Source organism: Melopsittacus undulatus, chromosome Z, assembly GCF_012275295.1.
Source record: "Melopsittacus undulatus isolate bMelUnd1 chromosome Z, bMelUnd1.mat.Z, whole genome shotgun sequence".
Lineage (NCBI taxonomy): Eukaryota > Metazoa > Chordata > Aves > Psittaciformes > Psittaculidae > Melopsittacus > Melopsittacus undulatus.
Window position 1 is genome coordinate 74,218,379 of NC_047557.1, and position 20,599 is coordinate 74,238,977.

Below are 20,599 nucleotides of genomic sequence, written 5' to 3' on the forward strand. Positions count from 1 at the left end.
AATCTGCTTCCAGTCTGGCCCATACTGCAGTGTACAGCTTTATGAAGGATGGATTGGATGGACCAACTTGTAAATGACAGAGTCTTCTTTAGCCTTATTTCTACCTCTTTCCCCAGGATCGAGATATTCCATCAAAAGGGAAACCTAGAGCCTCCTTGGGCAGTGTGCCTTGGTCCTTCCTAATCTATTAGAATAAAGCAGCTTCTGCTACAAACCTGATGGAGCAGTATTCTAGGGTCTACTGTTGTTGCCTCTGCACCAGTAAATTAAAATTTCTTAGAATATTCCCAGATGCAGAGGCCAAATGATGGGGAAAAGTCTTACATCCATGCTACTATATTTTCTGAGCCTCCAAGAGAGGGCGGCTGCAGGCAGACTGCCTCTTAGAAGCAGTCCATGGGATGCTTCAGCTCCTGCCATGTGCCTTGCATAGTGTTTGTCGAGGTGGTTGCTGGCATGGGCCACGGTCACACTGTGACCTCTCTATTGTATAGACATTGATAATAGGAATATATTCTAGCACCTGGTGATGATCCAAATTTCCAATTAGTTTGCTGTACAGATGTAGGCTTCTTGCACTGCAATCATTAAGGGAGCCACAGAGCCATGAATGTGTGGGTTTGAGGGTGTGAGAAACAGAGAAGCACTCTCCAAAGTATTCGAGAACCCCTGCCATACAAAATAGTGAAACCAGATGGAATTTCCTCAGTCGATGTGGAGCTAATATGATGGCAATTTATGTTCAAGGCTTCTGCAGCATGTAGTAAAAACCTGAGAAAAAATAGCAATCACTAATGTCAGCTGTTTTCCTCTATAATAGTAATAATGCCTTCATCAAGAAGGAAGATACTTTTTCTTTCAGGATGAAGTAATGTTTCTGTCATAAATATTATTTCAGGAGGGAAAAGCAAGAGTGGAGAAAGGCAGGATTTTTATCTTAAACTTGATTTTTATAATTTGTGCTCATATATTTATACTGACTGATGTAACCAGCAAGATTTCTTGGCTTAAATGATACTTTTTAACTTTTCTTAGCTTTCTAGAGTTTGCTGTTACAAAAGTGACTTCTGCTTTCACATTGTCATCACTATATTGTGCAAGTCTAGTGTACTCATTTTATTACCACACCCAGGGATGTCATGGTTACTGTTGAATGATTTCCCTGGAGATAATAGTGGCATAGCTTTAAAAAACCAAGACCATGCATTGATTGACTTAAGAAATAAAAATGGTTTAATGCTTTCCAGATTCAAGCTTGTAACAATACTTTCTTTGTTTAAGTGTCAGCATTGCTCACTTGTAGGTCATATTCTTTTAACCCTGTACATGAATTTTCATTAACATTTTACTCTTTTAAATTCATAGGTATTTACATAGTGAATACTTATTTTTAACAAAGTGTTGATTCTGTTTGAGTTTAGAGTTTGTGGAGCAGCAGAAGTAGCTGATATTAAACTGTCAGCAGTAGCTGATAGTTAATCAGCAAGGCTAATTCTGAAAATCAAAGCCTGTCTGCCTTGCAAGAGTTCCAGCTCTCAACTGAGAAAAGAAAGTTGCTGTTTCCTACACTGCCTATTGTAATCCAAGCATGTAAGGGATGTCTTAGTTTTGAATTAATGTAACATTTAGTGTTGTCCTGTGTGTTGTAGCTAATCTCTTACTCTATGGTGAAGAATTTTCTCTCAGTACCACTCATAGGCAAGGTCATCAGTAGGTGACTTCAGGATAGTTTAGCCCATAACTATTAATATCTTCTAGCAAGATTTTCTACATGTAAATTTGTGCAAGTGTTGAAAAATAAGTCAGCAAGGCATTTGTTTTGATTTAGCTCTTGAGATTAATAAGAAGGTTTTTTGACTATTGAAAACATATGGTTTCTTACTGTGGGGTTTTTATTAATAAAAAACACTGATTGCTCTTCCATCCTCTCTAATTCCCAAAGACCCAGTTGAACTGGCATTAATAGGCAGCCTGGAAAGACCAAGATCTAGTAAGACCAAGCTCTGTTGTAGAAATACTTCTCCCAACATAGTTCTCTTCTAGCTTAGGGAAAGGGTTGAGAGATGCTTAGGACATGGCAATGACAAAAGGATCTGTTATTACATGAGTCTGCAGGGCCTTCCTGTTTCAACGCAGGGGTCACATCTGCTATTAGAAACTGCAGGTCTTTATAAAGACAGGGACAGCACAGCTGCTCCATGCTGGTGGGCTCCTGTGGAATTTCCCCCTTCCCTCCACCTCAAATTCTTCATTAATATTTCCCTGATGAAAGGACATTTGCTTAGTCAGCATCTGTCTGCAAGGATGTAGATGTTGCTATCCTGTGCTAACCTTGCTGATTAGGTAATACAGTTTGAAATACTGTGATTAGAAGCAGAGCACGAAGATCTCTGTGACCTGTTCCAAAGGTGGAGAAAAAGTGGAAGATGAGTGAGGAGAGCTAGAGATGATTCTGTTACAGGCTGTAGGTTAGCTTGTACAACTAAAACTCTTATAAGTTCACATACTAAGAATAGTTTTATTTCAAAATCAGACTTAAGTGTCTGTGAGTGTACTCTTTGTAAAAATTGTTAAACCATTTTAAAAATAGAGAAGGGAAAATCAAAATATTTTAGGTTAGGATTTAAGTATGTAATATAAATAGGGGGAGTTTGGGGTGAGAGACACACAGTATATAGCTGCTATAGCCTGCTGGGACGAGAAAAGGCAAAATCTGTATGTCTAAATATTTTTTTTTTCTAGCTTGTGAGATTATGGAATCCCTTAAATATCTTTTAGATTACAAATACTTTTAGAAAGGATTGTCAAAATACTGAAGTTATGCAAAGAGAAATCATAGCCAGCAGTGCAAATATAATGAGTTTCCAACATAATTTTTTTTTCTTATAAAGTAGTAATGTCATAATGAAAATATGTTATTGGAAAGTAGCTCACTGTTAGTATTTAGCTTCAGATTCTGCCTTGAAACAAGGAGCATTCAGGCACTGCTGTGTAAATGGCTTCTCCTGTCAGTGCATAACCACTAATACTTACTGCCTTAGATGAAACTCATTTCCAGTGTAATGTAGTAATGCAAAGATCATGTAGCAAATATATTTTTAATACAAAATTCAAATGCACTATCTGTATAGAATAAAGTCATTTTCATGTAGTCTTAGAATTTTCCGTGAAAAAAAATGTGCTGGCTCATACTCTAATGACCTTTTTTTTCCCCTATGTGAAGCAGCTTCCTATGAATGTCAGTAGCTAGAAGGAAAAGTACTTGAGAAGCTTTTCGGTTTACTTCCAAAATATCTTCTGCCTTGTGATTAAAATCACTTCTTTCTTCATCTATGGAAGACAAACAGTGGGCAGGATGAGAGGTAATGGGAAAATGACAGTTTTGTCATAAGCTTCTATTTCTTGGTTATATTCCTAAGCTTAAAATGCTGGTCTAATGGCCATGTGCTGAGTGTGATTTCTGCTTAAGGGAACACAGCTTTCTAAATGGTTTTGTGTTCATCTTCATGTGTCTTTAAAAAAACAACAATTTTAAAAAATCCCAGCAAACAGTAAGGCAGATATTGAGGGAGAGCAGTGTATCAGTCACAGTTAGTCTTCTGTCTGCTGGGACCTTTAGCAGATCGGCTCATTCTCTGTATAAATTGTTTAGTGCTTCACTGTTTTGCATAATGTTTTCTTGAATGATCTGAAAGAGGAAGTAGAAAGCACATAATTACATCTGCAGATGATATGAAGCTAGAGAACTGTCACAGCTGGAAGAAATATAAATTGATCTAGAGAGCAGGAATCTACAAAATGAGGCTTACCTTGGAAACACAGTCCAAATCATAGACATGTTTATACGCAAAACTAACTTGTTGAAGTGTTGATGCTGAGCATTCACACATGCAGTAAGCAAGATTTATTTATCTCGATAAACACCCAGTTAGGTGTTTCTTATGGTATCCTGATCTTTAATAATTTGTACTGAATCTTCCTGGAATTGTTTCCAGTTTTATTGCTGTGGGTTTGGTGATGAAGGATAAATTTCTTAATTTAGTTGCAAGCAAAAGGTAAGCACTATGTGGAAAAGCTAATGCATTCTGGTTTATGATTCCTCCCTCCCCCTTAGCCCCCATAGAATATTCAGTTGTAGTAGAACCATAGAATCCCAGACTGGTTTGGTTTGGAAGGGACCTCATCCAGTTCTAGGGGACACCTTCCACAAGACCAGGTTGCTCCAAGCCCCATCCACCCTGGTCTTGAACACTGCCAGGGATGGGGCAGCCACAGCTTCTCTGGGCACCCTTGCCAGGGCCTCACCACCCTCACAGGGAAGAACTTCTGCCTAAGAGCTCATCTCAATCTCCCCTTTGTCAGGTTAAAGCCATTCCCCCTTGTCCTATCTCTCCAGACCCTTGTCCAAAGCCCCTCTCCAGTTTTCTTGTAGCCCCTTTAGGCACTTCCAGCTGCTCTAAGGTCTCCCCTTAAGGAGCCTTCTCTTCTCCAGGCTGAACCAGCCCAGCTCTCTCAGCCTGTCTCCAGAGCAGAGCTGCTCCAGCCCTCACAGCATCTCCATGGCCTCCTCTGGACTCGCTCTAGCAGGAGGTGATTAGAATTCTGTCTTAGTGCTGTAAATTACATCTGCCCCAAATTCTGAATTCTGGGATCTAAAATTGTGCCTTTTTGTGCATCTGTTCCTTTACCAGCTTTACTCTCCAATTTGGGATGCCACCAGGACTCCAAAGGAAAATTGTTCTGAGATTTCTTTTTCTTCATGTTATTTTACAAATGGCTCGTGCTTTGCCATGATGCTTTGGAAGTGAAATGGACCTTGGTTGCCTTTATGGCTTATCAGTCTCTCACACTGAGCTCTTTACTGAGGAGGGGGAATACTAATCAGTTGTAATTTGCTCAGATAACAATGTTACTATTGTTAGTTGTAACATTTCTGTTTGTTAAACAGGCTGAGGAAAATCTCATTGTAATGAATAACTTAATGTTGAAGAAACAGCCTAAGAAGGGTTTTTGGTAAACTTTGCATAACATCCTGTGTGAGAGGCGAACCAGGTTTTGCCTATCCAGTATCACATTAATTTTTTGGCTTATATTAGGGCTGTATCTAAATGGACCATGATTTTCTGCATGGAGATGCTTGAGATGGCTGTAATGTAGCCCAGATAATTCTCTTCTACAAGTGTCCTAAATTAGATTAGATGACTGGGGGTGGGGAAAAAGTCCAGAATAATTATTTTGCAGAAGCTGTGGGGGTTTCTTTGTTTTGGTTGGTTTTGGTTTGGGTTGGGGTTTTTTGTGTTTTGTTGGGTTTTTTTTGTGTGTGTGGTTGTTTTTTTTTTTTTTATTTGGTTTTGGTTTTTTTTTCAGTTGATATGTGAACACCTGCCTAATAAATTTAGGCCTTCTGCTCATGGGCTTGCTTTGCTTACCTTTTGTGGGCCTCCTAGAAGTGGTCTGCAGATCACGGTATATAAGACAGGGTGAACACATTGAAGTTTAATGTAAGGAAGTGAGTAACAGTCAGTTGCTTTGTACAGAGACTGAATTAGCTACTGTTACTGTGTCAGACTTGGAAATGAACACCCAAAAAGATAGCCAGCCAAATTCATTGTGTCCATGTAGCAGCATGGCAAATCCTCTCCAGTGCTTCTCTCTGCTGGCTCACATACTGGCAGCAGTTCTTCAGGCTGGCATGTGTTTCTTACTCTGCTCTCTGCAGTGTCACCTCTCCCCCTGTATGTTAACAAGAATTCATAAATAAAGGTAGCATGCACAAAGCATAGCTTCATCTCTCAGTACATCGGCTTTTATAAAAAGGAGGATATTGTTTTTTCTTACAGATTTTCAGAAATCCTTTCATGGTGGAGGTCTGTGCAGATGAGGATGTATTTTTGCAGTTTCAAAACTCCGTGTTGCACTGGCAGTATTGGTTGATGTAATGTGTTTAAGTAAAAGGCTGAACTGGTGTTTGTTTATCATAATAATTGCTTCTGAAATGTCTGCTGTGTGGTTGGCATGGTTTTGACTGTGTGTGGAGCCAGGCTTTCAGCTGAAATCTATTGTTATTCACTTTAACCCGGTTTAGAATTGCTCATATTTTATTCTTTTGTGCAGAGTAAACTGTAATTTGGACGATTCTTGTTTGTCCTGATTAAACATATTTACCAATACTTTATATAAGTCGATTACGTTAAAAGCATAAGACAAAAATATGTACTCTTCTTGCTATTTCTTTCACAGTGTAATTAGAAGATTGTGTTGCTGTTTATCTGTGCTATTGTGCTTCTCTATCTCTGTGGCTACTACTCAAGTGTGGCATGAATTCTTTATCAATATAGTATCGTGGTGGCCTGCAAGTGATGAAAAACAGTTTCCTTTACGCAAATGTCCATCTTCGTTAATGCTGTCAAACAGCAAGTGTGATATCCAGGGAATACACATCACTCTGTGGGCTACTGATAATGTAATCTAATTTCCAAAAATAAATTAAATGCATCTTTTGATCTACAGCCATCAGATGTGTGTAAGCTAAAGAAAGACAATGTGTTAGAGGCAGTACTTGTGAATTTGGAAGCATCAATGGCTAATTTTAAGATTAAACCTTTGAGTTCTCCTCATTTTCTAGTTAATTAACGTTGCTGAAGATACTCATGATGGTATCATACCTTTCTCCAGAAACTTCAACAGATAAAATATTTGAACTGAAGGACTGTTATTAGTTTCAAACAATGCCTTTAAAATATTTCTGAGCAATTTTTGCAAGGTCTCTTTCAGCAAACCCTCATGTATAGTACTAATAAACATCACTTTTTATGACATGTTAACAAATGCTACACTTTTTTTTCATTAATTTCTTTAATTTGTTTATCTTCCATGCCACCACAAGTAAATCTAACTAAATTGAGGAGAAAATGGAATGCAGTGGCATTTGTGATGTTAATAGGTGAGGTACCACAATACAGAGCTCTTCCCTAGCATGTACTAATATACATATATATATATATATATATGTTATATTTAGGTATTATTAACATGTATTTAAGTTGAGAAGATGACTAATAGTTCTGTTCATAGGGAAGTGGCACAACAGTTATGTCAACCCTTTTAATAATACAAGATATGAGAGAGGACACCTTCGTCTTCCATATACCCCTCAGCAGCTTGATGTTTTAGCAGGAATTTCCAATCAAAGCCAAGGCAGTTTGATGCCTCCTTCATGAAAGATATGCTTTTGCTGTAAGTTTGCCAAAGTCTGAATGGTGTCACCAAACTCATTCTGCTTTTCTCTAGATCTGGTACCTCAGATAGTTTTTTGTCAAACCAGGCAAATGGTGATACTTCTAGATATGACAAAGCATCATAGAACCATAGAATCAACTAGGCTGGAAAAAAACCTTTAAAATCTTTAAGTCCAGCCTTTACCTCAGCACTGACAAGTCCACCACTAAACCATGTCACTAAGGGCTGCTGATAGCTTCTGTAACCTCTATTAGCTGTGGAAGTGTACCTGAAAATAGTTCAAATTCCACATCATCTACCCACTAGAGAGCACCAAAGTCGGGTCCTGTCCATCCAGTTCTGGGGCAACAACACAAGAGGGATGTGGAGCTGTTGGAGTGAGTCCAGAGGAGGCCATGGAGATGCTGTGAGGGCTGGAGCAGCTCTGCTCTGGAGACAGGCTGAGAGAGCTGGGCTGGTTCAGCTTGGAGAAGAGAAGGCTTCTTGAGGGGAGACCTTAGAGCAGCTGCCAGTGCCTAAAGGGGCTACAAGAAACCTGGAGAGGGGCTTTGGACAAGGGCCGGTAGGGACAGGACAAGGGGGAATGGCTTTAACCTGACAAAGGGGAGACTGAGATGAGCTCTTAGGCAGAAGTTCTTCCCTGTGAGGGTGGTGAGGCCCTGGCAAGGGTGCCCAGAGAAGCTGTGGCTGCCCCATCCCTGGCAGTGTTCAAGGCCAGGTTGGATGGAGCTTGGAGCAACCTGATCTAGTGGAAAGTGTCCCTGTCCATGGGAGGGGGTTGGAACCACGTGAGCTTTGAGGTCCCTTCCAACCCAAACCAGTCTGGGATTTTTTGATTCTGCTTTGCTTCTCTTAAGATAATACATACGACCCTTTTGAAGCAGCCTTTTAATAACTTCTTTCACTTGCCTCAAGCTGTTATGTTGAAGATTTTTTATCTTGATATAGCTTTGCACGATTATACTTTAGTTGATACTGTTTTGTATGTGCAGCTGAGCTGTTTTTCCTCTAACACAGTAAAAACATCCATTTTCTGTTGTTTCTGCCAGACGGGCAGAATCTAGCTGGAGGTCTGTGACTAGTGAAGTCCCTCAGGGGTCGGTGCTGGGACCAGTGCTGTTTAATATTTTCATCAACGACCTGGATGAGGGAACTGAGTGTACCCTCAGCAAGTTCGCTGATGACACTAAACTGGGAGGAGCGGCTGACACACCAGAAGGCTGTGTTGCCATTCAGAGAGACCTGGACAGGCTGGAGAGTTGGGCAGGGAGAAACTTGATGAAATTCGACAAGGGCAAGTGTAGAGTCTTGCATCTGGGGAAGAACAACCCCATGTACCAGTACAGGTTGGGGGTTGACCTGCTGGAAAGGAGTGAATGGGAAAGGGACCTGGGAGTCCTGGTGGACAGGAGGATGACCATGAGCCAGCAATGTGCCCTTGTGGCCAAGAAGGCAAATGGCATCCTAGGGTGCATTAGAAAGGGTGTGGTTAGTAGGGCAAGAGAGGTTCTCCTACCCCTCTACTCTGCCTTGGTGAGGCCGCATCTGGAATATTGCATCCAGTTCTGGGCCCCTCAGTTCAAGAAGGACAGGGAATTGCTTGAAAGAGTCCAGCGCAGAGCCACAAAGATGATTAAGGGAGTGGAACACCTCCCTTATGAGGAGAGGCTGAGGGAGCTGGGTCTCTTTAGCTTGGAGGAGACTGAGGGGTGACCTCATCAGTGTTTACAAATACGTAAAGGGTGAGTGTCAGGATGATGGAGCTTCGTTTTTTTCAGTGATATCCAGTGATAGGACAAGGGGCAATGGGTGTAAACTGGAGCATAGGAGGTTCCACGTTAACATCAGGAAGAACTTCTTTACTGTAAGAGTGACAGAGCACTGGAAGAGGTTCCCCAGGGGGGTTGTGGAGTCTCCTACGTTGGAGATATTCAAGGCCCACCTGGGCAAGTTCCTGTGTGATGTACTCTAGGTTACCCTGCTCTTGCAGGGGGGTTGGACTAGATGATCTTTTGTGGTCCCTTCCAACCCTTGGGATTCTGTGATTCTGTGACATGGTAGAACATATATCTGTTCAGACCTCTTGAATATCCTGTAAAACATCCCCATTTGAGAAAGAAATACAACTGTTCATTATAGATCCTGTCCTTTAATCTCTTTGAATTATTGAGGCAACTTATTTAATTGAAGGACTCTTTTTATTATTAAGAACTTGCTGAGCCCTGTAGGGGAAAATCTGTGGACTAGTTTTCATCTTTCTGGTGCATAGAAGCATTATAGAGAGGCATTTTAAGTTCTGCTTTAAATAAAAGATAGCTAATATTAATTTGTTTTGTCAGTGATGTTTATGTTGTTGTATTGCTGCTGTGGGTACCAGAATAGGGCAGATGACAAGAACCTGTCAGCAATACTGTTAGGTTTTCAGTTACTGCCATTCTGCATTACACCCAAAATGCCTTTTATATAAAACCTATGATTGCACCTTTATAGTACTGATCTCTGATCTGTACAAGAGTAGGTTATTGCTGTATCATGTTAAACTCGCTGCATGGCATCTCTTTTCCTGCATGTTAAAAAGTTTATCAGTGCGTGCGTCCTGTGCCTATTGAATGACAGTTGACCATTAAGACATATTAGCTGTATAAATAATTCGTGCCTTGATTATTCCACATATTTGACAATTCTTCTTGTGACATTTTCATTTTATTGCTTCGAATTGGAGGTCTGTAAAGGTATTCCTTTTGCTTATTATGTGTTCAAGTTTATTGGAGTAAGGTTTTGTGATCTTTCTAGTACACGTGGAGTAACTCATTCTTCCCCTTGTATCCTAGTTCAAACTTGGATCTCTGAAGCTACAGAAGGTTTTGAGTCCAGCAGAGGTGGTTAAGGAGCTCATTGGCTGCTGTCTGGACTGCCTGGGAAGACTGCAGGCAAAAAACAAGCATCTGCAAAAGGAGAATGAAAGGCTTCTCAGCTGCTGGAGCGATGCAGAGAAGCGGTAAGTTTAAAAGTGCAGTCACAAGAGATCTTTGAGAAACCCACAGATACTTATACTGTCAGTGTGGACTTTGCTGATGAGCACTTCTGAAGTTATACATAGAAAGGAGCACGTAAGTTTTTCTTCTTTGACAAGACTTTTGAGCCCATCTATCTACTGTCTATGTAGTTGTCTATCTCCTTCCTTTGTTAAAGATACAGCTGGTATTACAATTTGCAACTGAAACTGGTTTTAGCCTTATAAGGTAGAAAAAAAGATAATTACCTCTTTTTTGAGAATCCTCTCCACTTTCTTCGTGAAGCCTTTTGCTTTCCATTATTTCTTGCAATACTGGGGACTAGCGGTTTAAAATATTTACATTTTTGAGTGGGAAATAAGTTGCTGTTGCTTTAATCTGTTTGCCTTGTCAAAGTAGCCAGAATTGGAAAGCCAGGGTATTGTTATAGGAAAAAGTACCATTATTTTTTGAGAGTGTTTTGTAATTGTCATTGCATTTATGATCTGAATTGTCTGCCACTGCACTCTGTAGTGAAGTAATTTATGCTTATTTCAGTTAGCATAACACTTAGCATATGCAAGTCAGAGATTTAGCTCAGTTTTCAATAGCTTTATATGAAAAAATGCATTTAGGAACATTGGTAAAAGAATGTAGCTAATTGGCATTAATTTACCTTGAAAAAGAGAGCTAACTTTTGGGAGGAGTTAGTTTTGTTTCCCTGTCATTAAAATGAGTTTCCCCTGACAAGCATAAGGCTTTCCTAAATGGTGTTTTATTGCTTAACAGTTTACTGAACAATAGCGTATTGTATAACCAGTATGCTGTACTGCATTACAGGCTAATGTGTAATAGGCATTAGTGCTTGTATCAATTTCCATGGTGGTGTGGCATTTTTAGAGATAAAATAAAAAAGAAATCAGAGCTGCCTGGCAGCCTTTACTCTCAGAAGCACTGTATTCAGGTTACTAAAGGTGGTGGTTTCTTTAGTATCTTTGTTTTGAATAGCTAAAATACGATTTTTCAAAGTAAGTACTGGAAGTTATAAGGTCACCAAACTTTGTCCATGCTTGTTAAATGAGGAATAAAAATAATTTTTATCCAGGCATTGTTAGCTTTTCTGGTTTCATGGGGCTTTTTTTTGTTGTTGTTGCTTTGTTTTTGTTTTGCTGTTTTTTTTTGTTTAATTGGGGTTTTTTATTTTGTTTTTAAAAATTCTTTTTGCCTGCTGCCTGCCTTTTCTCCTTTGGCTCCAAATGCTGGGCCTGGTGTTGAGTTTCTCAGAGCTGAACAAAAGCTTTGTCTGTCTTTGTTCAGTAGGCATGATTTCAGGCTTCATGTTTAGTATCACTCATGGTGTTGGATGATAAGACATCAAATAGTACATGATGTGAAGAATTGTGTCCCCTCTTCACCCAGAGCTAAAGCACATCAGCTCCAGAGTTTCAGTTGCTACAGTTCACTTTGCTTAAAATCTTTTTCTTCAGGACCTCGTTAGAATTAAATGCAGACTTCCAAGATCTGGTTTAGTTCAGGTTGTGCATAGGACACTGGAAGGAATAATTAAATCGTAGAATCATAGAATAATTAGGGTTGGAAAGGACGTTAAGATCATCTAGTTCCAACCCCTCTGCCATGGTCAGGGACACCTCATACTAAACTATGCCACCCAAGGCCAACCTGGCCTTGGACACTGACAGGGATGGAGCATTCACAACTTCCCTGGGCAACCCATTCCAGTACCTCACCACCCTGACACTAAAAAATTTCTTCCTTATATCTGATCTAAACCTCCCCTGTTTAAGTTTTAACCCGTTACCCCTTGTCCTATCACTACAGTTCCTAATGAAGAGTCCCTCCCAGGCATCCCTGTAGGCCCCCTTCAGATACTGGAAGGCTGCTATGAAGTCTCCATGCAGCCTTCTCTTCTCCAGGATGAACAGCCCCAACTTTCTCAGCCTGTCTTCATACAGGAGGTGCTCCAGTCCCCTGATCATCCTCGTGGCCCTCCTCTGGACTTGTTCCAACAGTTCCATGTCCTTTTTATGTTGAGGACACCAGAACTGCACACAGTACTCCAAGTGAGGTCGCGCGAGAGCAGAGTAGAGGGGCAGGATCACCTCCTTTGACCTGCTGGTCACGCTCCTCTTGATGTAGCCCAGAATACAGCTGGCTTTCTGGGCTGCGAGCACACACTGAAGCTGACTCATGTCCATTTTCTCATTGACCAACACCCCCAAGTCCTTCTTCACAGGGCTGCTCTGAATTGTCACATTTCAGTTTTCCTATTCTTAATTTTGTTGATCATCATAAAGGTTTTGTGAGATTTTTCCTCTAGCTCTCTGAGGTCTTTTGAGGTGCAGACCTATCCTGCTTTCCATTCTGTCTGTAAAATGCCAAGCAAGTGTCATTCAGGAGGCTAAATCTGCCTAGTACGAAGTCTATAGGATGAATACCTGCCCTGATATGCTGCTGGCATTTGCCTCAATATACCTGAGATAATCTGTTCAGATTCAAATAGTTTGCTGGTGGCAACTCTGTGTCAGGCACAGAAATGGCTTCTACTGCCTCACTCTGCAATTCTAGTTTCTGTGAAGATGAAAGTCAAGAGCAGGCCAAAAAATCCCTTTGAAGATAAATCCCTTGTAACTCCCTTATTTTTTATCATCTTGCTTATTGTGATGACTTAAGTATAGGATTCTACCTGGCTCAACATTTTCCTGCCTCCACTGAATGACCCATACATAGCTGACATCAGTGTGAGAGTTATTGACTAGCTAGACTATCCAGCACTTGATCTAAATACATAAGATAAAAATTACCAAGGCACTATCTGGCAAGATGCCCCATCCCTAGGAGTGTTCAAGGCCATGTTGGATGGGGCTTGGAGCAGTCTGGTCCAGTGGAAGGTGTCCCTGCCTGTGGCAGGGGGCTGGAACTGGATGATAGATTATGGAAATTTTCAAAAGGATTATTCTAAAAATGTTGCCAATGGGTGCCTGGGGCAAGTGTGTGTGTGCATACCTTTGGGATGGATGATAAAATACCAGAGCAGAATAGCTATTGTTTGTATTTCATATAGGTAATTAACTATTAATAATTTGTAGCAAAGTAAGTCCTTGGCCGATAAGACACAAGTTAAATTTCTGATTTGGGTGTGGTATGTATTTTGTATCAAATATCTAAAATTAACATAGACAAGCCAAAATCAAAATAACTGCTAATTTATGTTGTGGTCAACTTAGTGACAGAATATTTAAACCACAAACAGCTTATAAAAATCCAGGCTAGGTAGTTGTGGTGCTTGAAATTGACTCTTCAGCATTAGCTCATCAAAATTCAATACCATTGCCAGTGCTGGGGGAAGGGTGAATCCGAAGTGTAATAGAGCTTTGCCATAAGACCAGTAATTATTTTAGAGGACTCAGGACAAGGATAAATAGCAGAGATGTTGAATTCTTTCTTTCCAGTATTGAATGTGGAAAATGTATAAATGCCTTAAGTTACACATTCATGTTATCCTTTGTGAAACAAATATGATTGCTCTACATTTAGGCAGGACTTAGGAACTGGATAGTTGCCTTATTTTCTAAATTACCCTATTTTCTCAAAAAAATATAACCATTACTATTAATAGCTAATTTCAGTAAGTATTGCAAGCTTTCTGATAGCTTTAAATTTGGGCACATCTGGCATACTGAGAGCATTGCACTGAGATAACAGATCTAAGAGTATAGAAATTGGAAAGCACGTGCCAATAAGACTTGCACCACTCTAACCATTAACTTCTGTTTATTTTTGTTGTACTTGAAATTTGTCTTTGAGATGAGCAGCTTCTTCATTTGGCCTGGGGAGATGGTTCTTTAGTGAGACAAATCACATACAGGCACAAACATGTGGCAAATTGCCTTTAAGTTTGTAACTGATGAGGTATTGGAATGAAACCCAGCCAGTTTTGCTTGGTGGTAGTGTGATTCAGGTAATTCTACAGGATGGTGCAGGCAGGATTTTGATACAGATATCATTCCCCATTTTACACAAAATCCTTATTTACCATTTTTGTGTATATAAGCATAGTTAGTTTCAAGCATATTTGGGCACTTCTAGAAACTGTATTAAGGTTTATGATTCTTTGAGGACTGTCTACTTATTCCCCACTAAACAGTTAACTTTTGTAGGTGGAATGTCTCCTAGTATTTGATTAGTACATATTATCTTTCATTTATGAATTACTGAACTGATCTATATGGTAATGATGTTCTGCTATTTGCATTTAAATTAGATGAATTATTTATCAAGTATATCCCTAAAGCATTACACAGTAGCCTTAATACTTCAGGCAATTATTTTCTATTGTCTTTCTTCTTACATCATGGTTTTGATCTATGAACAAAATAGTATTTCTATAGGAAGTCTATTGAAATTTCTAGCCTTATAAATTAGTATTTTTAAAATCTGTTTTGTGTTTAGATTTAATAACAAAGGGAACATTCTAAAGTTTTTTAAACAGATTGGTGAAAAGAATACTTTTCATGTTACGACTGTTTGCTCTAATACTGTAGTTACCATGATCAATATATTGATGTTCTTCAAGATGTTTATTTGCTTGTTATCAACACAGGTGTTAAAAAGTTCGTGGTTCAACCCAAGGACTAAAAAAGTTACGAAATACAAGAAGTAAATATAGGATCTCAATTGCAACTAGTCACTTCTTTTATTGTGCTTATGTATGCTTATATTCCAGTCTTCCTTTATTTATGAGACTGCGCACATCCATATTCTTTATTTTGTGTTTCCATTATGCTTTGTTTTATTGATACTGACCGAGATGCACATGCGTGTTAACCCTTGAAAACCTGAAGAATATTATACTCTGAAGATACTAAAGGCTTTTAAGACATTTTTATATATATTCTAAGTGTTGAGTCCTCTTCCAAGTAATTGTGATTGGTTCAGTGGGGGCTGCAGGTGTACCAGGATCTCAGCCCTGTATCTGTGCAATTCAAAAGTTTGCAGCACTTTTATTAGCACTGAATTTGTCTGAATGCCAGTAAAGATTACAGTTTCCATCAAATGTTGCTGCCGTGTCCGCTGAGCTTTGCCAGGAGCTGATTCCTGTGCCTTGCCAGTTCACCAGAACAACACACCAAAGGCTGTTGGTGCAAAACAGCCAGGCAAAGATCTGTAGCACCCAAGTCTGCCTGGGGAGTCCTGGCAAAGAAAGAGTTCTAAGTCTGTCATAGAATCACAGACTGGTTTGGGTTGGAAGAGATCTTAAAGCTCATTCAGTTCCCACCCCCTGCCACAGGCAGGGGCACCTTCCACTAGACCAGGTTGCTTCAAGCCCTTTTCAGCCTGGCCTTGAACACTGCCAGGGATGGGGCAGCCACAGCTTCTCTGGGCAACCTATGCCAGGGCCTCACCACCCTTACAGAAAGAACTTCTGCCTAAGGGTTCATCTGAATCTCCCCTCTGTCAGGTTAAAGCCATTCCCTCTTGTCCTGTGTGTGTCCTTGTGTGTGTCCTGCTAACATATACTGACTTTGGTCAATTCAGCATTGAAACTCAGACACAAGATTTTGGACGAGTCCTGCATGGATTAGTATGGGGTTTCCTGTAATAGGAAAACTGGTCTCATTACAGAATTTTCTTCTAGAAAACACAGAATTTTAAAAAGATATAAGGTAACAATTCATTTTACATTGTAGGCTAGAAAAATGTGTGGTGGCTAAAGAAGAACTAGAGGCAGATCTTTATAACCGTTTTATTTTGGTGCTGAATGAAAAGAAGGCAAAGATAAGAAGCTTACAGAAGCTGTTGAATGAAGCTAAAGAATCTGCAGCAGCTGCCAAACATACAAGGTATTTCTTAATGTTCCCAAGTTACTTGGTATCATACCTAATGCATTGTTTACTTTAGATTAGTTTCCATTCCTTTGACTCTAGCAGTGACTGACTGCTCTTTCTGGCTAAGTGCTTAGTTATCCAAAACTGTAGTTGGTCCTGAAAGCAGAGGATTCTTTATCACTGCAAATAGCAACATATTAATTTGGATCCTGTAGCCACAAACTAAATATTCAATTGAGCTCCCCTTGTTCCTGGTAGGATGCAAGTGATTTTCCAATCAGAGCATGTCCCTGCCATTTCTGTAGGTGGTAATTTCATCATTCTCCTCTAATATTTGGATTCCTTTTTTCCTTTGGGGAAAAAAAAAATCCCAAACCTAAATTTAGAAAATTTTATGTACTTTTTATCTTAAAAATATCCAGAGAAGAGGAGTCATTCTAATGCTACTACATGCCTTAATTTTTTTGCTGTTTTTACATTGCTTTTTAACTTTTTAACAACTTTTATTATCTGTCCTTGTATATGAGTATTATAAGCTGTTCAGTATGGGGACTCTATGTTATCATAGAATAGTTAGGATTGGAAAGGACCTCAAGATCATCTAGTTCCAACCCCCTTGCCATGGGCAGGGACACCTCACACTAAACCATATCACCCAAGGCTTCACCCAACTTGGCCTTCAACACTGCCAGAGATGGAGCATTAACTACCTCCCTGTGCAACCCATTCCAGTACCTCACCAACCTAACAGTAAAGAATTTCTTCCTTATATCTGGTCTAAATCTCTGCTGTTTAAGTTTCAACCTGTTACCCCTTGTCCTATCACTACAGTCTCTAATGAATAGTCCCTCCCCAGCATCCCTGTAGGCCCCCTTCAGATACTGGAAGGCTGCTATGAGGTCTCCACGCAGCCTTCTCTTCTCCAGGATGAACAGCCCCAACTTTCTCAGCCTGTCTTCATACAGGAGGTGCTCCAGTCCCCTGATCATCCTCGCGGCCCTCCTCTGGACTTGTTCCAACAGTTCCATGTCCTTTTTATGTTGAGGACACCAGAACTGCACACAATACTCCAAGTGAGGTCTCACGAGAGCAGAGTAGAGAGGCAGGATCACCTCCTTCGACCTGCTGGTCACGCTCCTTTTGATGCAGCCCAGGATACGGTTGGCTTTCTGGGCTGTGAGTGCACACTGAAGCCAGGTCATGTTCATTTTCTCATCGACCAACACCCCCAAGTCCTTCTCTGCAGGGCTGCTGTGAATTTCTTCTCTACCTGTAGCTGAGCCTGGGATTGCTGTGACCCAGGTGTAGGGCCTTGCACTTGTCATGGTTGAACTTCATGAGGTTGGCATCAGCCCACCTCACAAGCATGTCAGAGTCCCTCCGAATGGCATTCCTTCCCTCTAGTGTGTCAACAGAACCACACAGCTTGGTGTCTTTGGCAAACTTGCTGAGGGCGCACTCAATCCCACTGTCCATGTCACTGAGAATGATGTTGAACAAGACCGGTCCCAACACTTATCCCTGAGGGACACCACTTGTTACTGGTCTCCAGATGGACATTGAGCCGTTGACCACAACTCTTTGCGTGTGGCCATCCAGCCAGTTCTTTATCCACTGAGTGGTCCACCCATCAAAGTGATGTCTCTCCGATTTAGAGACAAGGATATTGTGTGGGACAGTGTTGAATGCTTTGCACAATTGTTGACATATATCAGCTTACATTGCCTAATAATTATAAATTCTTCTGAAGAATAATAGATAGACAAGGTATGCTCTGTTGTGTTTGTTTTTTTTTTCCTAGGGATACTGTAGGTACTACTCAGATGGTTACAGGGGGAGAAAATGAATATGATGGCAGCACTGATGAGGAAAGTGAAAATTTAACATGGACCTCATTACCACCAGGTAGGACAGAATGTACTGTCTTTCGGTAATATCACAGATAACACAATCACTTTGTGCGAATAAACCCTAATGAAGACAAAATACTACCTGACAAATTGACAGATTGCTCTGTGACAAGCTGACCTGCAAGCCCTAAAAATATCTCTTCTGGAGCAGAGTATAATGCTGGCATTTTCAAATTTGAGAGAGGAAGTCTAAAAGGATGTCGTAGAAGTGAAGGTACTGTCATTTCTTCCAAAATGACAAATTACATACTTCGCAGAGCTAATGACAGTCTTAACAGTATCTGAACCATCAAGAATTACATTTTGAATTCTAGGAATCATGATGTGTGTGCAGTGATTGCTAAAATGTACTTCCTGACAGTTTCAATGGTGCTTAAAAAGGGGAAAGAGGATGTTTAACAGCTATAAAAAGAACTGTGTGCCGAAATGGAATAAAAATGTATTTAAGGCAAAATTAATTTTGTTAATGAATTTCTGCCCTCATGAAGATGCTCATGAAACTTAATTTGACTAATTTTTCCATGACTGGGGACTATTAAAGTGTATGGGATACAGCAGCTTCCTATTCTAGAATACAAGATATTTAACTGTAATTTGTAATTTTAGCAAACTAGTAGGACCATGCAGGACAAATGTTATCAAAGTTTTAAAATTGCATTACTGTAGAGTTGTGTATATATGCATATATATTAATTGCATATATATTAATTTTCCCATATATATTAATTTCAAGTCTGCAAAGTTTGCTATGGGTTCTCTCACTGGAGCCTTTTATTTCCACCATAGGTAAAGGTTATCAAGACAACTTGTCACAGCATTTTCCTGTGCATAATGGGGACCAGAAGTGTTCAACACCCTGATACCAGTGTCATTCAGCTTTGTATCTCATGATCCTGTTGGGGATTTTCTGATATAATAGTATTCAGTATTTAAGTATAAAGTAGTCAGTGACGGAGAAAGTTTCAGTCATGGAAAAAATAATTTTATATTGTACTATGCTTTTTTTGCTCAGAAATCTTTGTTTTCAAGTGTGTTTGGTCAGTTCAGATAGTCCGGGGAGAAATTCTTGACATTTAGTGAAAAGGCAAGGAAAAGTGGATAGTGTTCATTCCTTTGCTATGTTCAGTGGGACTTAGCTAGGTCAGTGAGAGTTTTGAGGTAAGACATATTTTCATTTTTAAATTAAAAGAAATGCCCACTGCTCTTCTCAGGCAATCTGAACTGATGAATATTATAGAAGGAAAAATAGCAGCTGTATTTTTATTTGAGTTGTAAACAAAAATGTGCTTTCTGTTCCTGTTGAGGGATACAAAATTCCCTTTGAAGATTCTGATCATGAGTAGAGAGTTCTTTCAGCTGCAAAATTTGCAAGTAACGTGAAGACTATAAACTTAATCCTTTGGGTAACACACTCCACTGTTTCAAGGTAAAGGCATTCTTGAACCTGCACAATGAGTATCACTTGGATCAGTTGATTAGGTCAGCTGTGTACACTCTTCCTGTGTACACAGCTTTGTCTTTACATGGACAATAAGCACAGATAGGAGCTGAGTATCTTCAGTAGAATTTTCACATGCATAAAGAGGTCTTAGGCAAACTGAGTTTCTATGAAGAAGATAGTAGCTCAGACATGAGTGGCCTGAGCAGATAATGAAGCTCATGGCTACATCAGGCATCAGGGTTTGTGAGGCTTAAAACATAATGCAGATAATGTTTGGGTTTTTTCCTGTTTATCTGAATTTTCCAGTCTCTTACTCCAACATTACATTTCTTTTCCTGTTGGATTTAGAATGTCATTGTGTGGGTTGCACGAGTCAGTGAGAGTTAGAAGATCTTTGAGAATGTTCTAGTAGTTATTGGTGAAAGCCACAATCAAGAGAGAAGATCATAATTAAAAAACTACTGTGAAGGAAAGTGAAAGCAAGTATGTATATGCATACATACACACACAAAAAGTGTGCATTTGTATATGTGCATGTCCCAAGTTGAAAAAGCAGGAAGCTGATGCTGGTGGTCATAAATGAAAAGTCAAAACTGCAGCAGATGGCCAGAAACATGTAAAATCTAGACAATTTGAAATCAACCAGTCAGGATATGTTAAACTGCAGAGATTAAAAAGCTGACTGAGGATTTTTCTTAACCACCAATAACTGTTTTTCTTCAAGAATTTTTAGGACACAGAGGACATTCCAGGGGACTTAATAAAAATGGCTAATATTTAGAAAAAGAATAATAAAAAAATAAAAAATTACACGTTCAGTTATGGGTGTATTAGTTGGTGTTAATTTGATGCAAGTATTGGAGCAAAACTCCATTAAAAGTAAATAAAAATACAAAGAAAAAGTGTGAAAATGGTTAATTACAATCTTTGCAAAGGTGCAGAAAGTAGAGGTTCAAAAACAGGTACTCATGTCTAGTTTAGGTGGTCTCTGCCTGACTTCTTACCAGTTTGTGACTTCCCAGTTTTGCCTGCCTCAGCTGATAGAGAACCATTGGTCTAGAGTAAAGCTACTTTGGAAATTAAGAACCATACAGACTCTTTTCTAAAGAAGAAATGATTGTAAAAAAAAGGAAAACAAAAAAAAAAAAACCAAACCACTGAAAGAAAAAA

The 20,599-nt window shown here is 39.6% G+C and overlaps 1 protein-coding gene across 2 annotated transcripts in view; it reads left to right on the forward strand.

The window, feature by feature from the left end:
• Positions 1-20,599, forward strand: part of XRCC4 (X-ray repair cross complementing 4) — a 177,594-nt gene that overhangs the window by 60,544 nt on the left and 96,451 nt on the right. For both annotated transcript variants that reach the window (XM_031044366.2, XM_031044367.2), the window contains exons 4-6: positions 10,071-10,237; positions 15,941-16,093; positions 17,880-17,983. In XM_031044366.2, the coding sequence (XP_030900226.2) occupies positions 10,071-10,237; positions 15,941-16,093; positions 17,880-17,983 (424 nt within the window). The remainder of the gene's footprint in view (positions 1-10,070; positions 10,238-15,940; positions 16,094-17,879; positions 17,984-20,599) is intronic.